The sequence below is a fragment of the Chiloscyllium plagiosum genome, unplaced genomic scaffold, assembly GCF_037043375.1.
Source record: "Chiloscyllium plagiosum isolate Xiang-an unplaced genomic scaffold, Cpla_swu_hap1 HiC_scaffold_39, whole genome shotgun sequence".
Lineage (NCBI taxonomy): Eukaryota > Metazoa > Chordata > Chondrichthyes > Orectolobiformes > Hemiscylliidae > Chiloscyllium > Chiloscyllium plagiosum.
The window spans coordinates 5,259,281-5,278,403 of record NW_028270177.1 but is presented as its reverse complement, the minus strand read 5'-3'; the positions used below and the strand labels follow the sequence as shown (position 1 = coordinate 5,278,403).

Genomic DNA, 19,123 nt, shown 5'->3' with positions numbered 1-19,123 from the left:
TTATCTTATTTTCCTTCCGACCCGCTGAGCAAATGAAAAAGCAGCGAAACACAACATGCCTTAATTATGTACAGTCAGAGAAAGAATCATGTCAAACCAGACAGTACAAAGATGATTTGTCTGAATACTGATCGACCAATTTACAGCAAATCTTGTGATTTCTTCCTTGGGTTTTAATGGCCAATGTCTAAGAAAACTACAAAACATGGGGGACGAAAAGAATAAAAATTAACAATAAACTGTGGAAATCAGAATTAGAATTTTTTTTAAAAATCAACACAGAAGATAGGTCAAGTCAACAAAGAGGACTGACAAATCATCATTGACAACAATGAGATTTCTGAAAGTGACAAACGTAGACAGAATAATCTGTTGTTTCTGTCAATAGAATCTCACAATGCCATGTCAAATGGTAAACCTCTTTGTTGCCCACAACAGATTACGCAGCCACCAACAAAATACTAATAAATATTGCTTCAATAAAGTGCATTCCTTCAGCATATAGACAGATAACAGAATACACATGACCAAGCACAGAATGCCTTTTCCATTATGAAACCCTTCCTTATCTATGCAAATAACTCACCCAGACATCTAGATAATTTATCTAGATTAGAGAACTGAAGTCAACTGCTTTGAATCATACACATGTATGGATGCCTGGCAATGATATAAGAGTAGCTGTGTTACATACCTGTCTAACCTCAGTTCTGGAAGGTAGATACATCTGAAATTCTTAACAACCATTGCCTATTCCATCAATTTCCCCTCTTTTTTTTGGGCCTGGCTCAGTACGCGTGTGTGTATGTAACTCCTTGCATGTCATCACCCAACTACACATGAATGGCAGCTTAGAGTGGCAGGTATGAAGCTCTTTAACAAATGACAATATTCTACTCTCTGCCCAAAATGTGGACAGAAATTTTATGTTAGAGTTATGAAGATCGAACAGCATAGGAATAGGCCATTCAGTCATCTGGTCTGTGCTATCTTATGTGCCATTGGAGGCTTCTTCTATCCTATCTTTTTATTATTCATTCTCAGGATGAGGATGTTGCTGACTGAGCCAGTATTTATTGCCCATTCCCTAATTGCCCACAGGCCAGTTAAGAGTCAACCACATTGCTGTGGGTCTGGAGTCACATGTAGTCCATCCCAGGTAAGGATGGCAGTTTCCTTCCCTAAAGGACATTAATGAACCAGATGGGTTTTTCCAACAATTGACAATGGATTCATGGTCAACATCAGACAATTAATTCCAGATTTTTTTTTAAAACGAATATAAATTCCACCATCTGCCTTAGTGGGATTTGAACCCAGATCCCAGAACATTATGAATTAAGTATCTTTGGATTAACAGTCCATCCAGCAACAATACCATTAGACCATCACTACCTCACTTGGTTCCACTCTACCTGTAAATCCTTCTGTTCATCAGATACCTAATTTGTCTTCATGCATTCATGCTATTGCACCTCATCCTCTCTGTAGATTGTAAATAGCAGTCAGAGTCACAATTCCCCTCAAAAGTACCAGAACATCGCCATCATTCACAAAAGGCAATTCAAAACCAAATTCCACATTCTAACGATTGATGCAATTGACCAGGTTTCCTCATGCCTTCCTACAAGTGGAAAGGCATCAGTGTGAAATCTAAAATTCAGTTTCCACAAGTCACAGAAACAAATTTCTGAAATGACTGCATACATTATTAAAATCAGTTTCCATCTGTTTTCAGTTCCATCATATGTTCCTACTTCAAAAGATTTGGGGAGAAGGAAGATAAATGGCACAACAAAAGCAAGCAGCCTGCCAATCCAGATTGCAGCTGTCATTCTGGAACACAAACTGAATCCAACCCCAAAATAAATCCACCCACCTGAATTTCACATGTAGTCAGCATTCACAGCAATGATCTCACCTTTCACCTTCTTCTCCATTGCTGCTCTAGCCAAAGCCAACAACTCCGGGTCTTTGGAGAGTTGAGCGTAATACAAACTCTTGTGGCCAAAGTCATCCGTCAAAGTGACATCAGCACCACGATTTAATAAAACTTCCACTGCATCCTTACAACCAGTCTCACAGCCCATCATCAAAGCAGTCCTGAAATGGGAATTGACAGGTTAATGTAAGACTCAGGAGAGAAGTTTTAACTGGAGTATAACTTTCCAATTTTAACAAGCTTTGAACTAGTACTTTGTGAAAAGGTCACAGCCTGCCCAATGTCTTTTCTATCATAATATTATCCTGTCTCAACAGTTAGTGATTTATCTAGGTACTGAAGATAATACATAGCTTGTACGCCAACTATTCAGCTTTATTTGCTTTAGTTTCTCTTTGCAGAGAGAAAAGAAATGACAGCCGCCATTATCTCTGTTAAACATGTCAACATCAGCAAAAGGTCAAATAAGATAATGAAGGGCAATGGAGCCATGCACTCTCTCTAAAGACTGCACGTAGGCACTACAATGAATGAAGAAATAAATAAAACGCCCATTTATCTTGGCTCAACGCTCACATCGGCTGGGCAGGTTTGTCAGTTTGATTCAGTGGCTTCTGAGTCACAAGGCTGTGGGTTCAAGAGTAAAATCTCCAATCAGCAAACTTTACAAAAAAATAGTTATTGCAGTGCTGTCAGAAATCCATGTCTGTTCTTAACACAAACTAGGGTCAGCCTAGGTGACGTGATTTAGCCACCCACCATTTTAATCAATCAAGCACTGGCTATATTAGTAACTCATTGAGCTGAAAAAGGGGGCTGAGCTTTAATGTCATGGATTTGTTTAAAATCAACAGTTTTTTTGAAAAGAAGTTACCTGTTTTGCTTATCCCTCAAGTTGATGTCTGCCCCCCGCTCCAGTAAAAGCCGACAGATTTCTGGATGACACTTTTGTGTTGCCAACATGAGAGGGGTCTGTCCATCCTGCATCAGAGAAGATGAAACACACAGCAGTTAATAAAATAAAAGGTAAAGCTTCCATAGTCCTACCAGACTCACTGAGATGGGGGACAGGTAGTGGTTTAACCGGAGGGTCACTATGCTCCAGGCAAGGGGAGAAATTAACACGGAGAATCCTTCATGGTAACCTCAACCAGTACAGATCGCTGGCATCACACTGGATCACAAATCAGCCATCCAGCCAACGAAGCTCATCAGCCCTCATGCCAGCCTCCTTCAAGCAGCAGCGACAGACCATACGACACAAGTTGACAAGAACAAAACTAAAGTTGCAAACAGCACTGTGGTTAAAAGAATGCTGGAACTCTGAGACAAGCAGAGAATGCTGGCAAAACTTAGCAGGTCTAGCAACACCAATGGAGATAGCAACAGAACTGGTGGTTCTGTTGTATCCTGAAGAAAAGTCATACCGGACTCTAAATGTTAACTGTTTCTCTCTCGCTCTCCACAGACACTACCAGACCCGCCCAGTTTTGCCAGCTTTCGCTGTGCTTTGTTCAGCACTGAGGTTAATTTCCAGGTGATTAGAATTGTAAAGCAGTGATGTTAAACTTAGATGCAAAGTTGGTTAAGGCCGCACATGGGGCAGATTAAGCATTTTTCCAATTACAAAACAAATGGATTACAGAGGCACTGGAGAAGATGTAGAAGTAGTTTAGATGGATTGAAACCAAAACTGAGAGATCATGGCTATCGAGAACAACCAAACAGGCTTGTGTTCTACTTTCTGGAAGAGACAGTCATGGGGTGATCAAAAAGCAGTCATTAAAATGGAGAGAGGGTTTGATTGGGTAGATCAGAAGATGCAAGGAAGAACAGGACTAGAAGCTATCCCAAATAAATCCTTGAAGAATGGAAGAGGAATGGAATGGAAGACAGAGGTTGTAGTGTGGAACATAGCGTATTTCATTGAAGCATTTAAAGGGAAACTAGATAAACATGTCAGAAAGAAAGAAATGGAAGGATGTGCTGTTGGGGTGAGATAAAAGGGTTGGGGTGGGGAGGACAGAGGAGGTTCATGTAAAGCATAAAGCACTAGCATGGACCAGATGGACTGAACAGCCACTTCAGTGCTGTTAAAAAAAAAGTATCCTCTCCTGGGAAATTGACTAGGCGGAGCCATCAAAACCAAAAGAGTTTTACAAACGTTTGTTCACTTATCGGCCAAAAATAACATAGTTTTAGATAAAAATGTAATCACTTCCAAATTTCTAAACTTACTCAAAACAGCTAATCTCCAAGATTCTACGAACTTACCCCATCCTTGATGTTCACAGCAGCCTCATGGTCCAACAGCAGCTTCACACATGCAGGGCAGCCAGCCACCACTAGAATACAGGAGACAGTTACAACAGAGAAACCCAACCCTCTGTAATACAGGAAACAGTTACAACACCGAAACCCAACTCTCTAGATATTTCATACAGTTTACTGAAGACCCACTTTTACCCTGGACAATTCAATTAAACAGCCAATTGGTTCAATGCAGCCAAAGTTACCCTCGAAGTGAGTATGTTCTGTATATGGTGCACGAGCACCAGTCTGCCTATGAAATAAGAAAGGCCTGGTTACATACAGTTAATTCAATGCAATTCTATTTACAAACATTAAACATCTTCAAAACCTGAAATCTGCTTTTCAGTACGCACATTAATTCTAAACCTTAATTCCCTGGAGGGTAATATAATTGTTAAGGGAACAAAGGAATCAAAGGATATGGAGATCGGGCAGGAACAGGGAGTCAGGATAGAAAGGGACAACAGACTCAAGGACCAAATGACATACTCCTGCTTATGCTCTATCACAATGGAGTAGACTTCAGATAATTGTTCTGTTCTAATATACTCAAATGCTTCTATGCGTTTTAGCACCTTACTAATGTAATTTGCAGCAGCGTCTTCACACTGACAAGAGTGAGGAGGAGTTGAAAAATGTGATGCTGGAAAAACACAGCAGGCCAGGCAGCATCCAAGGAGCAGGAGAATTGACGTTTCGGGCATAAGCCCTTCTTCAGGAAAGAGGAAGGTGTGCCAAGCAGGCTAAGATAAAAGGTGGGGCGGAGGGACTTGGGGGAGGGGCGTTGGGAATGCGATACGTTGAAGAGGTTAAGGTGAAGGTGATAGGCCGGAGAGGGGGTGGGGGCAGAGAGGTCGGGAAGAAGATTGCAGGTCAAGAAGGCGGTGCCGACTCCGAGGGTTGGGACTGAGATAAGGTGGGGGGAGGGGAAAATGAGGAAGCTGGAGAAATCTGCATTCATCCCTTGTGGTTGGAGGGTTCCTAGGCAGAAGATGAGGTGCTCTTCCTCCAGGCGTCGTGTTGCCATGGTCTGGCGATGGAGGACCTGCATATCCTTGGCGGAGTGGAAGGGGGAGTTAAAGTGTTGAGCCATGGGGTGGTAAGGTTGGTTGGTGCGGGTGTCCCAGAGGTGTTCTCTGAAACGTTCCGCAAGTAGGCGGCCTGTCTCCCCAATGTAGAGGAGGCCACATCGGGTGCAGCGGATGCAGTAAATGATGTGTGTGGAGGTGCAGGTGAATCTCTGATGGATATGGAAGGATCCCTTGGGGCCTTGGAGGGAAGTGAGGGGGGAGGTGTAGGCGCGAGGGAGTCTCGGAGGGAGTGGTCTTTCCGGAATGCTGATAGGGGAGGGGAGGGAAATATATCCTTGGTGATGGTGTCTGTTGGAGGTGGCTTCAAAGACCGCAATTTCCCCTCAGACGTGGTTGATGATGCTCTCCACCGCATCTCCTCCACTTCCCGCTCCTCCACCACCCGCTCTTGCACTCTTGAACCCCACCCCTCCAATCACCACCAGGACAGAGCCCCACTGGTCCTCACCTACCACCCCACCAACCTCCAGGTACATCATATCATCCTTCGTCATTTCCGCCACCTCCAAACAGACCCCACCACCAGGGATATATTTCCCTCCCCTCCGGAAAGACCAATCCCTCCGCGACTCCCTCGTCAGGTCCACAACCCCCACCAACCCAACCTCCACTCCCAGCACCTTCCCCTGCAATCGCAAGAAATGCAAAACTTGCGCCCACACCTCCCTCCTCACCTCCCTCCAAGGCCCCAAAGGATCCTTCCATATCCGTCAGAGATTCACCTGCACCTCCACACACATCATTTACTGCATCCGCTGCACCCGATGTGGCCTCCTCTATACTGGGGAGACAGGCCGCCTACTTGCGGAACGTTTCAGAGAACACATCTGGGACACCCGCACCAACCAACCCAACCACCCCGTGGCTGAACACTTTAACTCCCCCTTCCACTCCGCCAAGGACATGCAGGTCCTTGGACTCCTCCATCGCCAGACCATAGTAACACGACGCCTGGAGGAAGAGCACCTCATCTTCCGCCTAGGAACCCTCCAACCACACAAGGGATGAACTCAGATTTCTCCAGCTTCCTCATTCCCCCTCCCCCCACCTTATCTCAGTCCCAACCCTCAGACTCAGCACCGCCTTCTTGACCTGCAATCTTCTTCCCGACCTCTCTGCCCCCACCCCCTCTCCGGCCTATTACCCTCACCTTAACCTCCTTCCACCTATCGCATTCCCAACGCCCCTCCGCCCTACCTTTTATCTTAGCCTGCTTGGCACACCTTCCTCTTTCCTGAAGAAGGGCTTATGCCCGAAACGTCGATTCTCCTGCTCCTCGGATGCTGCCTGGCCTGCTGTGTTTTTCCAGCACCATATTTTTCAACTCTGGTACTCCAGCATCTGCAGTCCTCACTTGCTCCTAGAATGAGGAGGAGCTTGGTGCAGGATAGTTGCAACAAAGGGTGCAAAAAGGTTTTACAAGGATACTACTGAGACAAGAGGGCTTGAGTTCTAAAGATAGGCTAGGTCTTTTTTTCCTTTAAGTGTAGGAGGCCGAGAGTTGACCTTATAGGGTTTCATAAAATCATGAGGGGCACAAATAAAGGTCTTTGCCCCAGGGTAGGGGAGTCCAAACTAGGGGACATCAGTTTAATAGATTCATAGATTAATCGAACGTTTAGTGGAGAAATGTCAAAGGTCCTGTTTAGAAACAGCAATTCTGCAGCATTCTTTCCTATAGTAATGAGACACTAGTGAGATTTATTTAATGAAAAAATAATGGCTTGAAGCAAATGGGGAGAGGGGGAAGATTTAAAAAAGGGTAATTTTTTCCACACAGAGGGTATTGCATATGTGGAACGAGCTGCCAGAGGACGTGGTGGCGATGATTACAATTACAACATTTGGTCAGGTACATGGATAGGAAAGGTTATGGGCCAAACCAATATGGAACGATTATTTCAGTCGGTGTGGACAAGTTGAGCTGAAAGATCTGTTTCAGTGGTGTATGACTCTGTATAAAAGTGCAATCCATTCCTATGTAATGTGCATCTTTCAAGGAAGGAGTTAAGTTTATAATCCTTTATGCAATAAAGTACAGATAGTATTTCCACAAAGAGAAGCCATTTATAATTGGAACAAGTTTAAAACAAAAGCTCAGAGTAAATCAGGAAAACTTTGGTTTGGAAAATGAAGGAAAAACAGACAATGTTCAGGCATTGGTCACATACCATTGATGCACGGTCAATTAACAACCACACAACTCAATGTTACAAGGTAACCTAGGGTCACAGTGCATAAGTTGCTTGACTTATCAGTCCCTTTTGTTTTAAGCCATTTTTAAAATTACAATAAATCTCATTACTGTCTCATTACTATAGGAAAGAATGCTGCAGAATTACTGCCTCTAAACAGGACATTTGACATTTCTCCACCAAACATTCTATTAATCTATGAATCATCGTACTGACCAGATGGTACAAAGTTAAGTACAGTGAATGTCCAAAGGAACTTAGAGGCTCAGGTACATATATCTTTAAAATGTTTGTGATATTTTAACATCATAAACAGGTGCAGAAAATAGTCTAGAAAGCTAATGGAATGCTGACCAATATATCTAGAGGACTTGAGGATAAGTAGGTAGTAGCCATGCTGCAGCTACGCAAAACCCTCGTTACACCCCACTTGGAATACTGACAGAGATCTGGGCACTGCGCCCAAGAAAGGATAGACTGGTCTTGAATGGAGTACACCTTAGGTCTGCATGATTAATTTCTGAACCCTTTCAGGGGTAAAGTTAAGATTTACAAGGATGTTACCAAGGTTCGAGGATTTGAGGTATACTGAGAGGCTGAATAGACTGAGGCTGATGGGTGTCCTTATAGAGATTTATAAAATCATGAGGGGCATGGATAGGATAAACAGACAAGGTTTTCTCCCGGGGTGGGGGAGTCCAGAACTAGAGGGCATAGGTTTAGGGTGAGAGGGGAAAGATTTCAAAGGGAACGAAGGGGCAATTTTTTCACACAGAAGGTGGTGTGTGTATGGAATGAACTGCCAGAGGAAGTGGAGGAGTCTGGTACGATTACAATATTTAAAAGGCATCTGGATGTGTCTATGAATAGGAAGGGTTTAGAGGGATATTGGCCAAATGCTGGAAAATGGGACTAGATTGGGTTGGGATATCAGGATGGCATGGATGAGTTGGACCATGGACGAGGTTTGTTTCTGTGCCGTACATCTCTATGTCTATGGCTTTAAGGCCAGATACGAGGTGAAATTATAAAAAATCAGGCCTTTTTTCTCCAGAATTTAAAAGGTTAGGGAGTGATCTTCTTGAAGCCTTCAAGATATTAACAGTAAAAAGGTAGGGTAGATAAAAATAAACACTATTTCCACTGGTTGGAGATTCTAGATTCTAGACAGAGGGCCAGGCCACTCAGGAGAGATGTTAGGAAGCACTTGTACACAAAAAGGATGGTAGAGGTTTCTGCAAATCTACTGACCCAGGTTATTGTTCTGGGAGGACATGGATTCATAATCCCACAGTGGTCGCTGGTGGAATTGAAACTTAATTAATAAATCAGGATGTAAAGCTAGTCTGTGACAGTGGTGACGCAGCTATAGTCAATTGTTGTAAAAACCCACCGGATTTACACACTTTCTTTAGAGTAGGAGACCTGACTGTCATTGATTTGGCCCATTTGTGACTCCAGACCCACAAGAAAGTGGTTGGCTATCCTCTGAAACCATCCAGTTCAAGGGCAATTTGGAGTGAGTAACAAATGCTGGTCTTCTCAATGACCACAAGACCATAAGCTACAGGAGCAGAATTAGGCCATTTGGCCCAGCAAGTCTGCCCCACTATTCACTCATGGCTGATACATTTCTCAACCCCATTAGACCCCATTAGATTACTTTACAGTGTGGAAGCAGGCCCTTCGGCCCAACAAGTCTCCTGCCTTCTCCCTGTAACTCTGGATCCCCTTCACCATTCATGAACCCATCTTTAAGGCAAAACCTACATCACATGAAAAAATGAAGAACAAAAATGCTTGTGATATTTACAAGCAGTGAAAGTGACATAAACACAAGTCTTTACTTTCTTTCACATAGTTGTGGAGCCACGTGGAAGGTGGTACTTTGATTTCCTTGAATGGTCCCAATAAAATGGGACAAAATGGTGAGCAGGAATACCACCTCTCAGTATTCCAATATGGCAGTTACCATGGACAGAGACATAGAGATGTACAGCATGGAAACAGACCCTTTGGTCCAACTTGTCCATGCCAGCCAGATATCCTAAATTAATCTAGTCCCATTAGCTAGCATTTGGCCCATATCCCTCTAAACCTTTCCTGTTCATGTACCCATCCAGATGCCTTTTAAATGGTGTCATTGTACCACTTCTTTCTCTGGCATCTCATTCCATACATGCACCATCCTTCATGAAAAAGTTGCCACTTAGGTCCCTTTTCAATCTTTCCCCTCTCAACTTAAACCTATGCCCTTTCATTCTGGAATCTTCTCCCCCACACCCCATGGAAAAGACTTTGTGTTAGTTGTTAGTTTTAAATCTGAAGTAGATTTCGTTTTTTTAAGCAAAAGCATTAAGGAATATGGCCTCAAGGCAACTAGGCCACAGATCAGCTTTGATCTCACAATGGTGGGACAGGTTTGAATGACTGACTCCTTTTCCTATAGTTATCACAATTTGCCATTCAGTCCCAAAACAAAAGGGACCTTACTTATCAATGCACAACTTGACTTCAGAGACTGAATACACAAGACAACTATTCACAAACATGATGATTCGTAGGAAACAATGTGACAGCTCAGATAAGCTGCAGTGCAATTTCCTTCATTGATTAATTAAGAAGTTCTTTGACGCTGATAAGTTCACATCACAAGTAACTTTTTCGTTTCTGTGATGATAAAGCACAATAATAATTCCTGTGTGCAAAGTGGTTGCCATGTTTCTGTATTACAATAGTGCCTACAAAAGTACTGAATTAGCAGTAAAGCACTTTGGGATGCCTCAGAGTTGTGAAAGTCACTATACAAATGCAAGTCTGTGCTGAATTATAAGCACAGTTAGGTCAATGATTCGTAAACAAGAATAGATATATCTACACATACACACACCCAAAAATGGATATATCTACACACACACTGGTCTTGAGGCAGAGTAGTACTGTCGCTACTGCCGGACCAAAAGTTCCGGGTTGAAATCTCATCTGTTTCAAAGGCACATTTGTTTTAATCAGATTCATTGATCACAATCACAACTGTTCCTGTGCAGGAGAAGGTCTCTCAGCTTATTCTATTTTCAAACGAGCATCATTACCTACTTCCTGCTCCTTTGGCCGCGTTCCTTTGCACATTGAAAATAATTTATCTACACCACTGAATTGTAAAGGGAATTTAATAAGCACAATTTACACTCAAGAGCTGCATACCTGTTTGACCTCATTGCCCTGAATCAAGTTTATTTGATGTTTCACATAATTTCCAGTGTTTGGAGGTTTAAAACTTTGAGGAATTAAAAAGGTGTTTGTGAGATTATAGTCTCACTCTCACTGAAAGAGCTCTTGAAACTAACTAAAGGGTACCTTTCACTTATAAGTGCAGCTTTGAACACAAGGCATGTTGGAAACACATAGCAACAGGAGGCAGCTATTTGGCCCATCGAGTCTGCTCCAAAGAGATCATGGTTGATTTGAAAATCTTCAACTCCACTTTCTTGTCTTTTCCCCAAATAACCTTGGATTCCTTTATGGACTGAATGGCTGACTCTCTATCTCAGCATTGAATACACTTAATGACCTAGCCTCAACAGCCCTCTGCAGTAAAGTATTCCACAGAATCACTGGAATATTTTCTCCATCCCCAAAATTGGGAGACTATAAATGTATTATTTGTGCTTCAACAGCCTAAGTGAACATTGTTTAAACTTGCTAATGCTCTGTATCAAAATTCTGGAGACAGTGATTTACTATCTGGATGTATGAAACACCAGAATCCTATTAAGCTGTATACGGAATTTCTAAATAAACAACCACTCAGTATTGTCGTATACTGACCTGCATTGTGAAGGGCAGATCTACCATGAAGATCTACACTGTCAACAGGGCAATTTTGCTGCAAAACAAATGCATTTGTTTAGTACAAGTGAGCAATACGGAGACACACTCAATTGTAGAAGAAATATTTAATTAGCGTACATTATTTAAAGCTGCGTTGGAAGGTCTTGGTCTACATGAAACATCAATTCTCGCAACTTGATTGCTGCTCCTTCATGGTTAGCACTGCTTCATCACTGCTCTTTAACCATTGCTCAATGTAAGCCACCCTCTGCAGGTACCAAGAACCTTGCAACTGAACCTAAGCTCTCACCACATTAAGTTTCAGGACAACTAGCAAATTAATGTGGAGCTGATGTATACTATTTGGCCCCTCAGTTCCACCATTCAATCAGGCTGATCTCATGGTGTTCAAATTCCAATTTCTCATCTACCATGATAATCTCTGATTCACCCGTGTAGCAAGAATCTACTTGCTCCTTAAAAATATTTAAACGACCCTGCCTCCACCACTTTCTGGGGCAGAGAATTCCAAAAAGTAAACCCTAAAAAAAAAATCTTCAACTTTGGCCTGAAAAGACAACCCGTAATTTTAAAACAGAGCTCCCCAGGATCAGGGTGCACTTGCATGAGGAAACATCATTTCCACATCCACCTTTTCAAGGCCACTCAGGATCTTATACACCTCAATCACATCCCCCTCAATCCTCTAAACCCCAATGGAAACAAGCCCAGTCTATCCAAACTATCCTCATAAAGGATATTATTTAAAACAATATTATTTCAAACTATTGTTTATCCAGAACTCTTCTGGGTAATAAACTACCCAAATAATAAAGAGCGATACCTCTGAAATATACAATTCTTTATGTATGCAATAAACTGTATACATAGTATCGGAGTAAGTCAATAGGTAGAATATCGAAACTTTGACATGTTCTTCTCATGATATTTAACACATCAGCTTTAGGTCCGTTGTAATCTGTTGCCCACTGGAATCTACTAACAAACCAACACCCATGAATGAATCATAATCTGGGACTTCAAAACTTCCACAATTAAGCAAACTGATCATTAATTGACCATTACTATCTCAAGAACTTCAAAATTGACCATTAACTGTTGTACGGTCAAATTTACTTCTACTCCAATATCGCCAGGTCAAGAGTCTCAATTCAGATCCCATACTAAATAGTCAACACCTTCCGAGACAAGTCTAACTAAAAACTGAAATGTGAATACATCAAAAAGTAAAACAATTAAAGGATTGTCAATAACAAATTCAATAAAAGGAATTCAGGAGAAATGCCTCTACCCAGAGTAACACGAATGTGGAACTCAAAGAGTGGACAAAATTAAGAATTAAAAACACTCAATATGAAGGTGGATGTGGAAGAAAGGATTGTAGTGTTTTAAGATGGTGGCTCACCATCACCTTCTCAAGGTCATGAAATGTTATTCTAGCCATTAACATCCACATCCCGTGAACAGATTTCAATAAAAGAATACCCAATAGATAGCATGAGTCAAAGAGGCATGGCAAGAGGTGCATGTGAACTATGAACTCCAGTGTAGACCTGTTGGGCTGAAGGACCTGTCACTGTTCTCTAAATACCACATGAACACAGACAGACAAGAGGCCAGGCCCGCTTGATCAATCAAACCTCTGCCCATCCCGAACAGTCCAGGAGCATCAACTTTACTCTCTCCCAGCACAACCTCATACTTATTATGGAAACTCTTGGAAGAGTCAAGGGGGAAGACTCCTAAATTTCTCTCCAACTCTCATGAACAAATCCAGAAAAAAGATGTTGGCTGCATTTTAGGGACTGTAAAAATCCAAAATAATATAGATGAATTTAAGAACTATATGGTGGCTCAGTGATTAGTGCTGCTGATTTACAGCACTGGGGACCCAGGTTCGATTCCACCCTCAGGTGACTGCCTACCCATGTCTGCATGAGTTTCCTCCAGGTGTCCCGGTTTCCTCCCACAGTCCAACAATATGCAGGTTAGGTGGATTGGCCATGGGAAATTTCTCTATAGCGTCCAGGAATATGCAGGATAGGTGGGTTAACATTGGTAAATGTGGGGTCATGGGGATAGGGTGGGATTCTCTTCAGAGGGTTGGTGCAGAGTCGATGGGCCGAATCGCCTCTATCTGCACTGTAGGGATTCTATGACTTCTATATTCTACACTAAGATGCTCTCAATTAATTCACATCAAGTCTTGGAAGCATTTTTCATTTCACTTCTTCCATCGAAAACTTTTGCTGAGAAGTTGATACAAATAATTTAGTTAATGCAATGAATAACATTTACTCCAACAGGGTCATTACACTACAGGCTATTTCAACGTTAGCTCGGAAGAAATAGTCCACTCAAAACATTAACTCCATTTCTCCACAGATGCTGCCAGACCTGCTGAGTGTTTGCAACGTTTTCTGTTTTCATTATAAGTAATTCCAACTACCTGGAGTAACCGCTGCAAACAGAGTGGCTGGCCATGTTGAGCAGCAAGATGCAACACACTTCGGCCTGCAGAAGGGAAAAAGAAAAGTCACTCTTAACAACGGAACCTTAAACACAAAGGAGTCTTTATCTATAATAACACCATCAAGATGAATTGCCTGAATGGCGGCTGTAATTGTTCTTTCAGGAGTCAGCTATGGCTCACCAGGTACCACTCTCACTTCTGTTTCTGAAGGTCAGGGATTCAAGTCCCACACCAGGGACTTAAGAGTACATAATCTAGGCTAACACTCCCAGTGCAGTCTTGAGAGAATACTGTAGGTGAGTGTGGTTGAAGGTGTCATCTTTCAGCCAAGATGTTAAATTGAGGTCACCTGCCCTCTCAAGTGGCATCCATTCCAATTTTCTTTTTAAACAGGGAGTTTACACAGTGTCCCAATCAGCATTTATTCCTCAAACATCAACCGCTGAATGACGTTCTGATCATTACATTGTTAATGAGAGCTAGCTGTGCATAATGTTTCAATACTTTTGCAGTGATTGCAATTCAATGGCTGCAAAGCTAGTTGGGAGGTCCGAGATGATGAAAAGCAGTATAGAAATTGAAGTCTTTATCTTTAATTATTTCCAACAATACACGAGCCGCTCAACAGTACATTTAGTAACTATAATGTAGCGAATACAACAGTAATCCCGATTCTGTTCAGCTACAGAATGCCTGCTGCAATGCAATCAGTGTCAATACAAATGGGGTCCAAATGCCTGATTCGTGCAGCTTTATTCATCCCCAAAGCGAGAAGCAGTTTCCTCTGAACCAAGTAAATGAAAGTTGTATCGCAAAGCACCATGCAATAATGCGTCAGGAAGTGGCTACACGCCAAAGCACCCAGCGCCTAATTACAGCTGTGTTGTTCAAGGAAGGTGCCAAGTACAGATTAAATGCTTTCTCAAGCTGACAGATGAGATGGAAGAATATCAAACTCTCCAATTAGAAGCATTGCCATGGCTTGTCCCAGTTTGGACAGGGCTACAGAGCAACAATAGCAGAGCCTGGGAATTAGGCATCAGTTTGCTGAGAATTAGGCTTGCATTATAGTCCATTGATAAATAGAACAAGAAGGAACAGGAGTTTACAGGAAATACATTATAAAACCTTAGGATGCCAGTCTGACCATTTCGCTGGCACAGTCTTAATGGATGCAATGGCACACTGTCTACTATGATGCAAATGAAGCAGGTCTTTGCTTTCCTCTTTTTCACACACAACTCACCAGCACAAACTGTTGCAGTGAGGAGTGACTGTTAATTCATATTTCTGTAAGCCAATCATGATGCTTTAATGCTAAACTAAACAATAAGCAGAACAAAAACTAAATTGGACACAAAAAAAATCAGGTCCATTGCCAGAAGTCACAATAATATGAAAAAATTCACTTGCTGCTTCCATCTACCTGTGTAATGATTAACAGTTTACCCAGATTACCCCAGAGATTAGCACACCACTTTTACCACTCCCAAAAATAAGCAGTCAGTATATTCCTAATCTTTCATCTGACTTGTCAACCAGACAATGGACATCTCTGGAATTTAAGAAATGGCAATGGTCAAACGATACTTGAATTGGATTCCACACTCCTCTAGCACTTTTATGTTCTTCAGTTCACTCACCTTTCCAACCGACACTAAAGATCGATTTTCTGGAATTTTTCCCAAGACTCTCGATTTTCCTTTAAACATTCTATAAAATCTCTTTCTTTGGCTGAGCTTTTGATCATCCTCTCCTTAACCTGTAGTACCGTTCACTGAAATGTTGCTCAATATTACTCCTCTGCAGTGCTTACAATGTTTTACTAACATCAAAAGAAGTTATAGAACTGAAAGTTTGTAATGACAAGTGGATCTTTTGACTATGAGATCCTTGACTTGGGTTATGAACCTGGGCTAATTGGGGAGCCCTGTCTGACAGGGCCCTCTTGTGGTGTCGTGCTAGTCTCCCTATGCCAAGAATGAGACACCTGGGTTCAAGTCCCACCTGCTCCAATGGTGTGTAACTGCATCACTGAATAGGTTGATTAGGAAAAACAGGCTAAATTTCAAAAAGAATAAGTCGGGGATTCAGAAAATTTCCTGACTCTGAGCTGGCTGACCACAGCCAATGTACTGTGCACATGTAAATAAAAAGTGATTTGGTGATAGAATATTGGTCTCTGTACAGTTATTTCAAAGTTATTTTACACTTGTAGGAACGGAGACAAATTGCAGTCAAGGTCTTTCTAACATCTAGGGACTAGAATCACATCAAAGCAAGTAGGCTACATAACAAGGACAGACCTCATCACTAAAAAAGAAGTACAAAAGAATTAGACCTGAAGCAATACAAGAGTAAAAGTATGGAATCAAAGAGCAAAAGCAACTAAGACAATGTTAATCAGTTGTTAAAGTATAGCTAAACAATAATATCAGAACAACCGGACAAAATCCAGAAAGATGTTCAAGAGTGTTCCAAGAACTGAAAGGCATGCCCATCAGGAAAGGCTGTACAGACTGTGTCCCTTCAGTAAGGGTCACCAAAGAGTGGGCATAATCTTAAAAAATGAAAGGCATGGGTTTGAGAGGGAATTGGAGGAAAATCTTCTTCGTCCAGAGGGTGGTGGGAATCTGAAATGTCCTCTGTGGGAGGTTCTTGAGGTGCAAAACCTCACCACCTTTTTAAAAAAAAAAGATATTTGAATGAGCACTTCAAATGTTGTAACATTCAAGGCGCTAGGCCAAAAACTGGAAAGTCGGACTGGACTAGGTTTGGAGTTGAATTTGTTGGTGCAGACTCGAAAGCCCAAAGACCTTTTCTATAACATAGGGTTCTAAGATTCTTTTTACTAAAAAAAAAGAGAAGGGTGACTTTAAAGAGGACTTTAAAATAATGAAGCTCAACAGGATTGATGCAGAAAAACATGTCTCCACATATAGGGATACCATAAATAAGACAGCCGTTAATAAATCAACAAGAGATTTCAACAGAAATGACATTACCCAGAGGGGGTGAAATGTGGAACTTGTTACCATAGAGGTGCAGTTAAGGTGAAAACACAAGGAAGGAAGGAACAGAAGGATTATATTGGCACTGCTAGATGAAGTCACGCAAAAGGAAGCTTGTATGGATAGGAGCCAAATGGCATGTTCAAACTGCAAATCCATTGTACGTTTATGTCTGATTAAGAATAGGTCTGAAGCGTATGAAGATAAAAGAAGAAATAAAATCAAACAATTCATAGAATTCCATTACTTTGGAGTGCATGTGACCAAAATCAAGCTTTCCTTCCAAACAGGGGAGGGGAGAATAGGAGAAGGGTGCGTGAACGGTACAACAGGTTAAGGAGAGGATGATCAAAAGCTCAGCCAAAGAAAGAGATTTTATAGAATGTTTAAAGGAAAATCGAGAGTCTTGGGAAAAATTCCAGAAAATAGATCTTTAGTGTCGGTTGGAAAGGTGAGTGAATGTAAAGAACAATATTGTTTTGCATATTCTTCTGAACTCCACCTCCAAGTTAGTCACCTCTATTCAAAGAGGAAACTTCACCAGGTAGTGAGCAGAGGGACAATTCCAGGATTTGTAGCAGTGGAGAGTGAAGAGCCTCACTCACAGAACAATCTTTGAAGGCAACAAAATTGAAGAAAGTGGAAGCCTTTATGAAGCAGCACAATAAACTATAGTCACATGATGCAGACAGTCAAGCTGAAGGGGTACAAACAGAAATGGCCTTAATCAATTGCTGTCTTCACAAACAGAACTCTCACAATGTTTGCAAACTTTCAAAAACATAAATAAAATATATTTTAACTATTTCATCAATTTCCCATGAAACAATATGAAATCATACCCTATTCTTAAAACTGTTGTAATAATTTGTAATGGAACGAATCTAGTTTCTAATTGATTGTAATGGAATAAACATTGTTTGTAATTGATTGCAATGGAAAAAATGTAGTTAGTAATTGATTGTAATGGAACAAATGTAGTGCAAACATTGGAATGAAACAAAAGGTTGAACTATGGAGAGATTCAGTTCTTTCTGATTTTCATGTGCTATTGGACAGACTGTTCACCAGTGGTGACAAAGTACAATGCTCATTTGTTATTTGTAAAGCCTTTCAAAAACAAATCAAGATACTGACTTCTAAAAGGGTTGGAACGAGAGACTTTAAAGGTTTGAATTATGAGGAAAATTGACAAGAAATATTGGTCTGAATCCCCTCAAATTTAAAAGATTGAGGGACATTTTGAGGAAATGTTTAACATTAAATAATTAAACTAGATGGAGAAGATGATGGCCTCCTGGTATTATGCCACTAGACTACTGACTTAGATACCAAAGTAATGTTCTGTGTATCTTTGGAATGCGCGACATCAAAAAGACGCTCAATCAAGAATGTTTAGAACCAGAGGTGCACAGATTTTTGGCCACTAAGGGAATTAAGGATTACAAGGTTGGGCAGGACAGTGATTGGAGGTCGAGATTCAGTCATGATCCTATTGAATACTGCAGTTGGTTTGAGAGGTGAACCAGGCCAGTCATGCTTCTGAATGCGGAATATTTAAGTGCAAGGTTAAAACTGATGGGTCAGTTAGCCTTCGACATACCAAATGTTAGAAGCTTCTGAAAGAGAGGATATTCCCCATAACCACCCCAACACCTAATAATGAGCACTGTTAGAAACATATTTACCTGCAGCATCTATCGCCATGACATCGACTCCATGAGACAACATTGCATTGATGCAGGGAACATCTCCTTTCGCAGCCGCCACATGGAAACTGAGAAGGAATAGAAACCCAAGAGAGAAGTTCAATTCTAAACCACAAGCAGCATATTTTCACATGTTGATATATGGCCAGTTTTTTTTTTAAATGTACTGCTATCATTCTACACACTGCTCTGAAGAGTCATCCAGACTCGAAAAGTTAGCTTGCTCTCTCTCTCCACAGATGTCACCTGACCTGCTGTGATTTCCAGCATTTTTTGGTCTCAGTATCATTTTACACGTTTCCTCTTGAAAAAGGTCCAAGCTGACAAATGGCTTCCATCACACTTTTACCCTTGACCAGAGTCTTCTGTTTGAACTCAAAACAGAGCCAGGGTCAAACTATTTAATATCATCAACAACGACTTCAGACATTGTGAAGACTTAAATCTAGATTAAAACCAACATCCACAAGGACAGAACTGGAGAGAATCAAATTTGGAGGGCTTTCTCGGATTTCAGTTTGTCAACTGCCTTTCCTT

General features: G+C 41.5%; 1 protein-coding gene across 10 annotated transcripts in view; it reads right to left on the bottom strand.

The window, feature by feature from the left end:
- LOC122540891 (uveal autoantigen with coiled-coil domains and ankyrin repeats protein-like) overlaps positions 1 to 19,123 on the bottom strand; it is a 162,656-nt gene that overhangs the window by 61,750 nt on the left and 81,783 nt on the right. For all 10 annotated transcript variants that reach the window (XM_043677132.2, XM_087981284.1, XM_087981286.1 and 7 more), the window contains exons 3-8: positions 18,566 to 18,654; positions 13,843 to 13,907; positions 11,370 to 11,427; positions 4,217 to 4,287; positions 2,817 to 2,923; positions 1,922 to 2,103 (exon numbers count right to left, since the gene is read on the bottom strand). In XM_043677132.2, the coding sequence (XP_043533067.2) occupies positions 1,922 to 2,103; positions 2,817 to 2,923; positions 4,217 to 4,287; positions 11,370 to 11,427; positions 13,843 to 13,907; positions 18,566 to 18,654 (572 nt within the window). The remainder of the gene's footprint in view (positions 1 to 1,921; positions 2,104 to 2,816; positions 2,924 to 4,216; positions 4,288 to 11,369; positions 11,428 to 13,842; positions 13,908 to 18,565; positions 18,655 to 19,123) is intronic.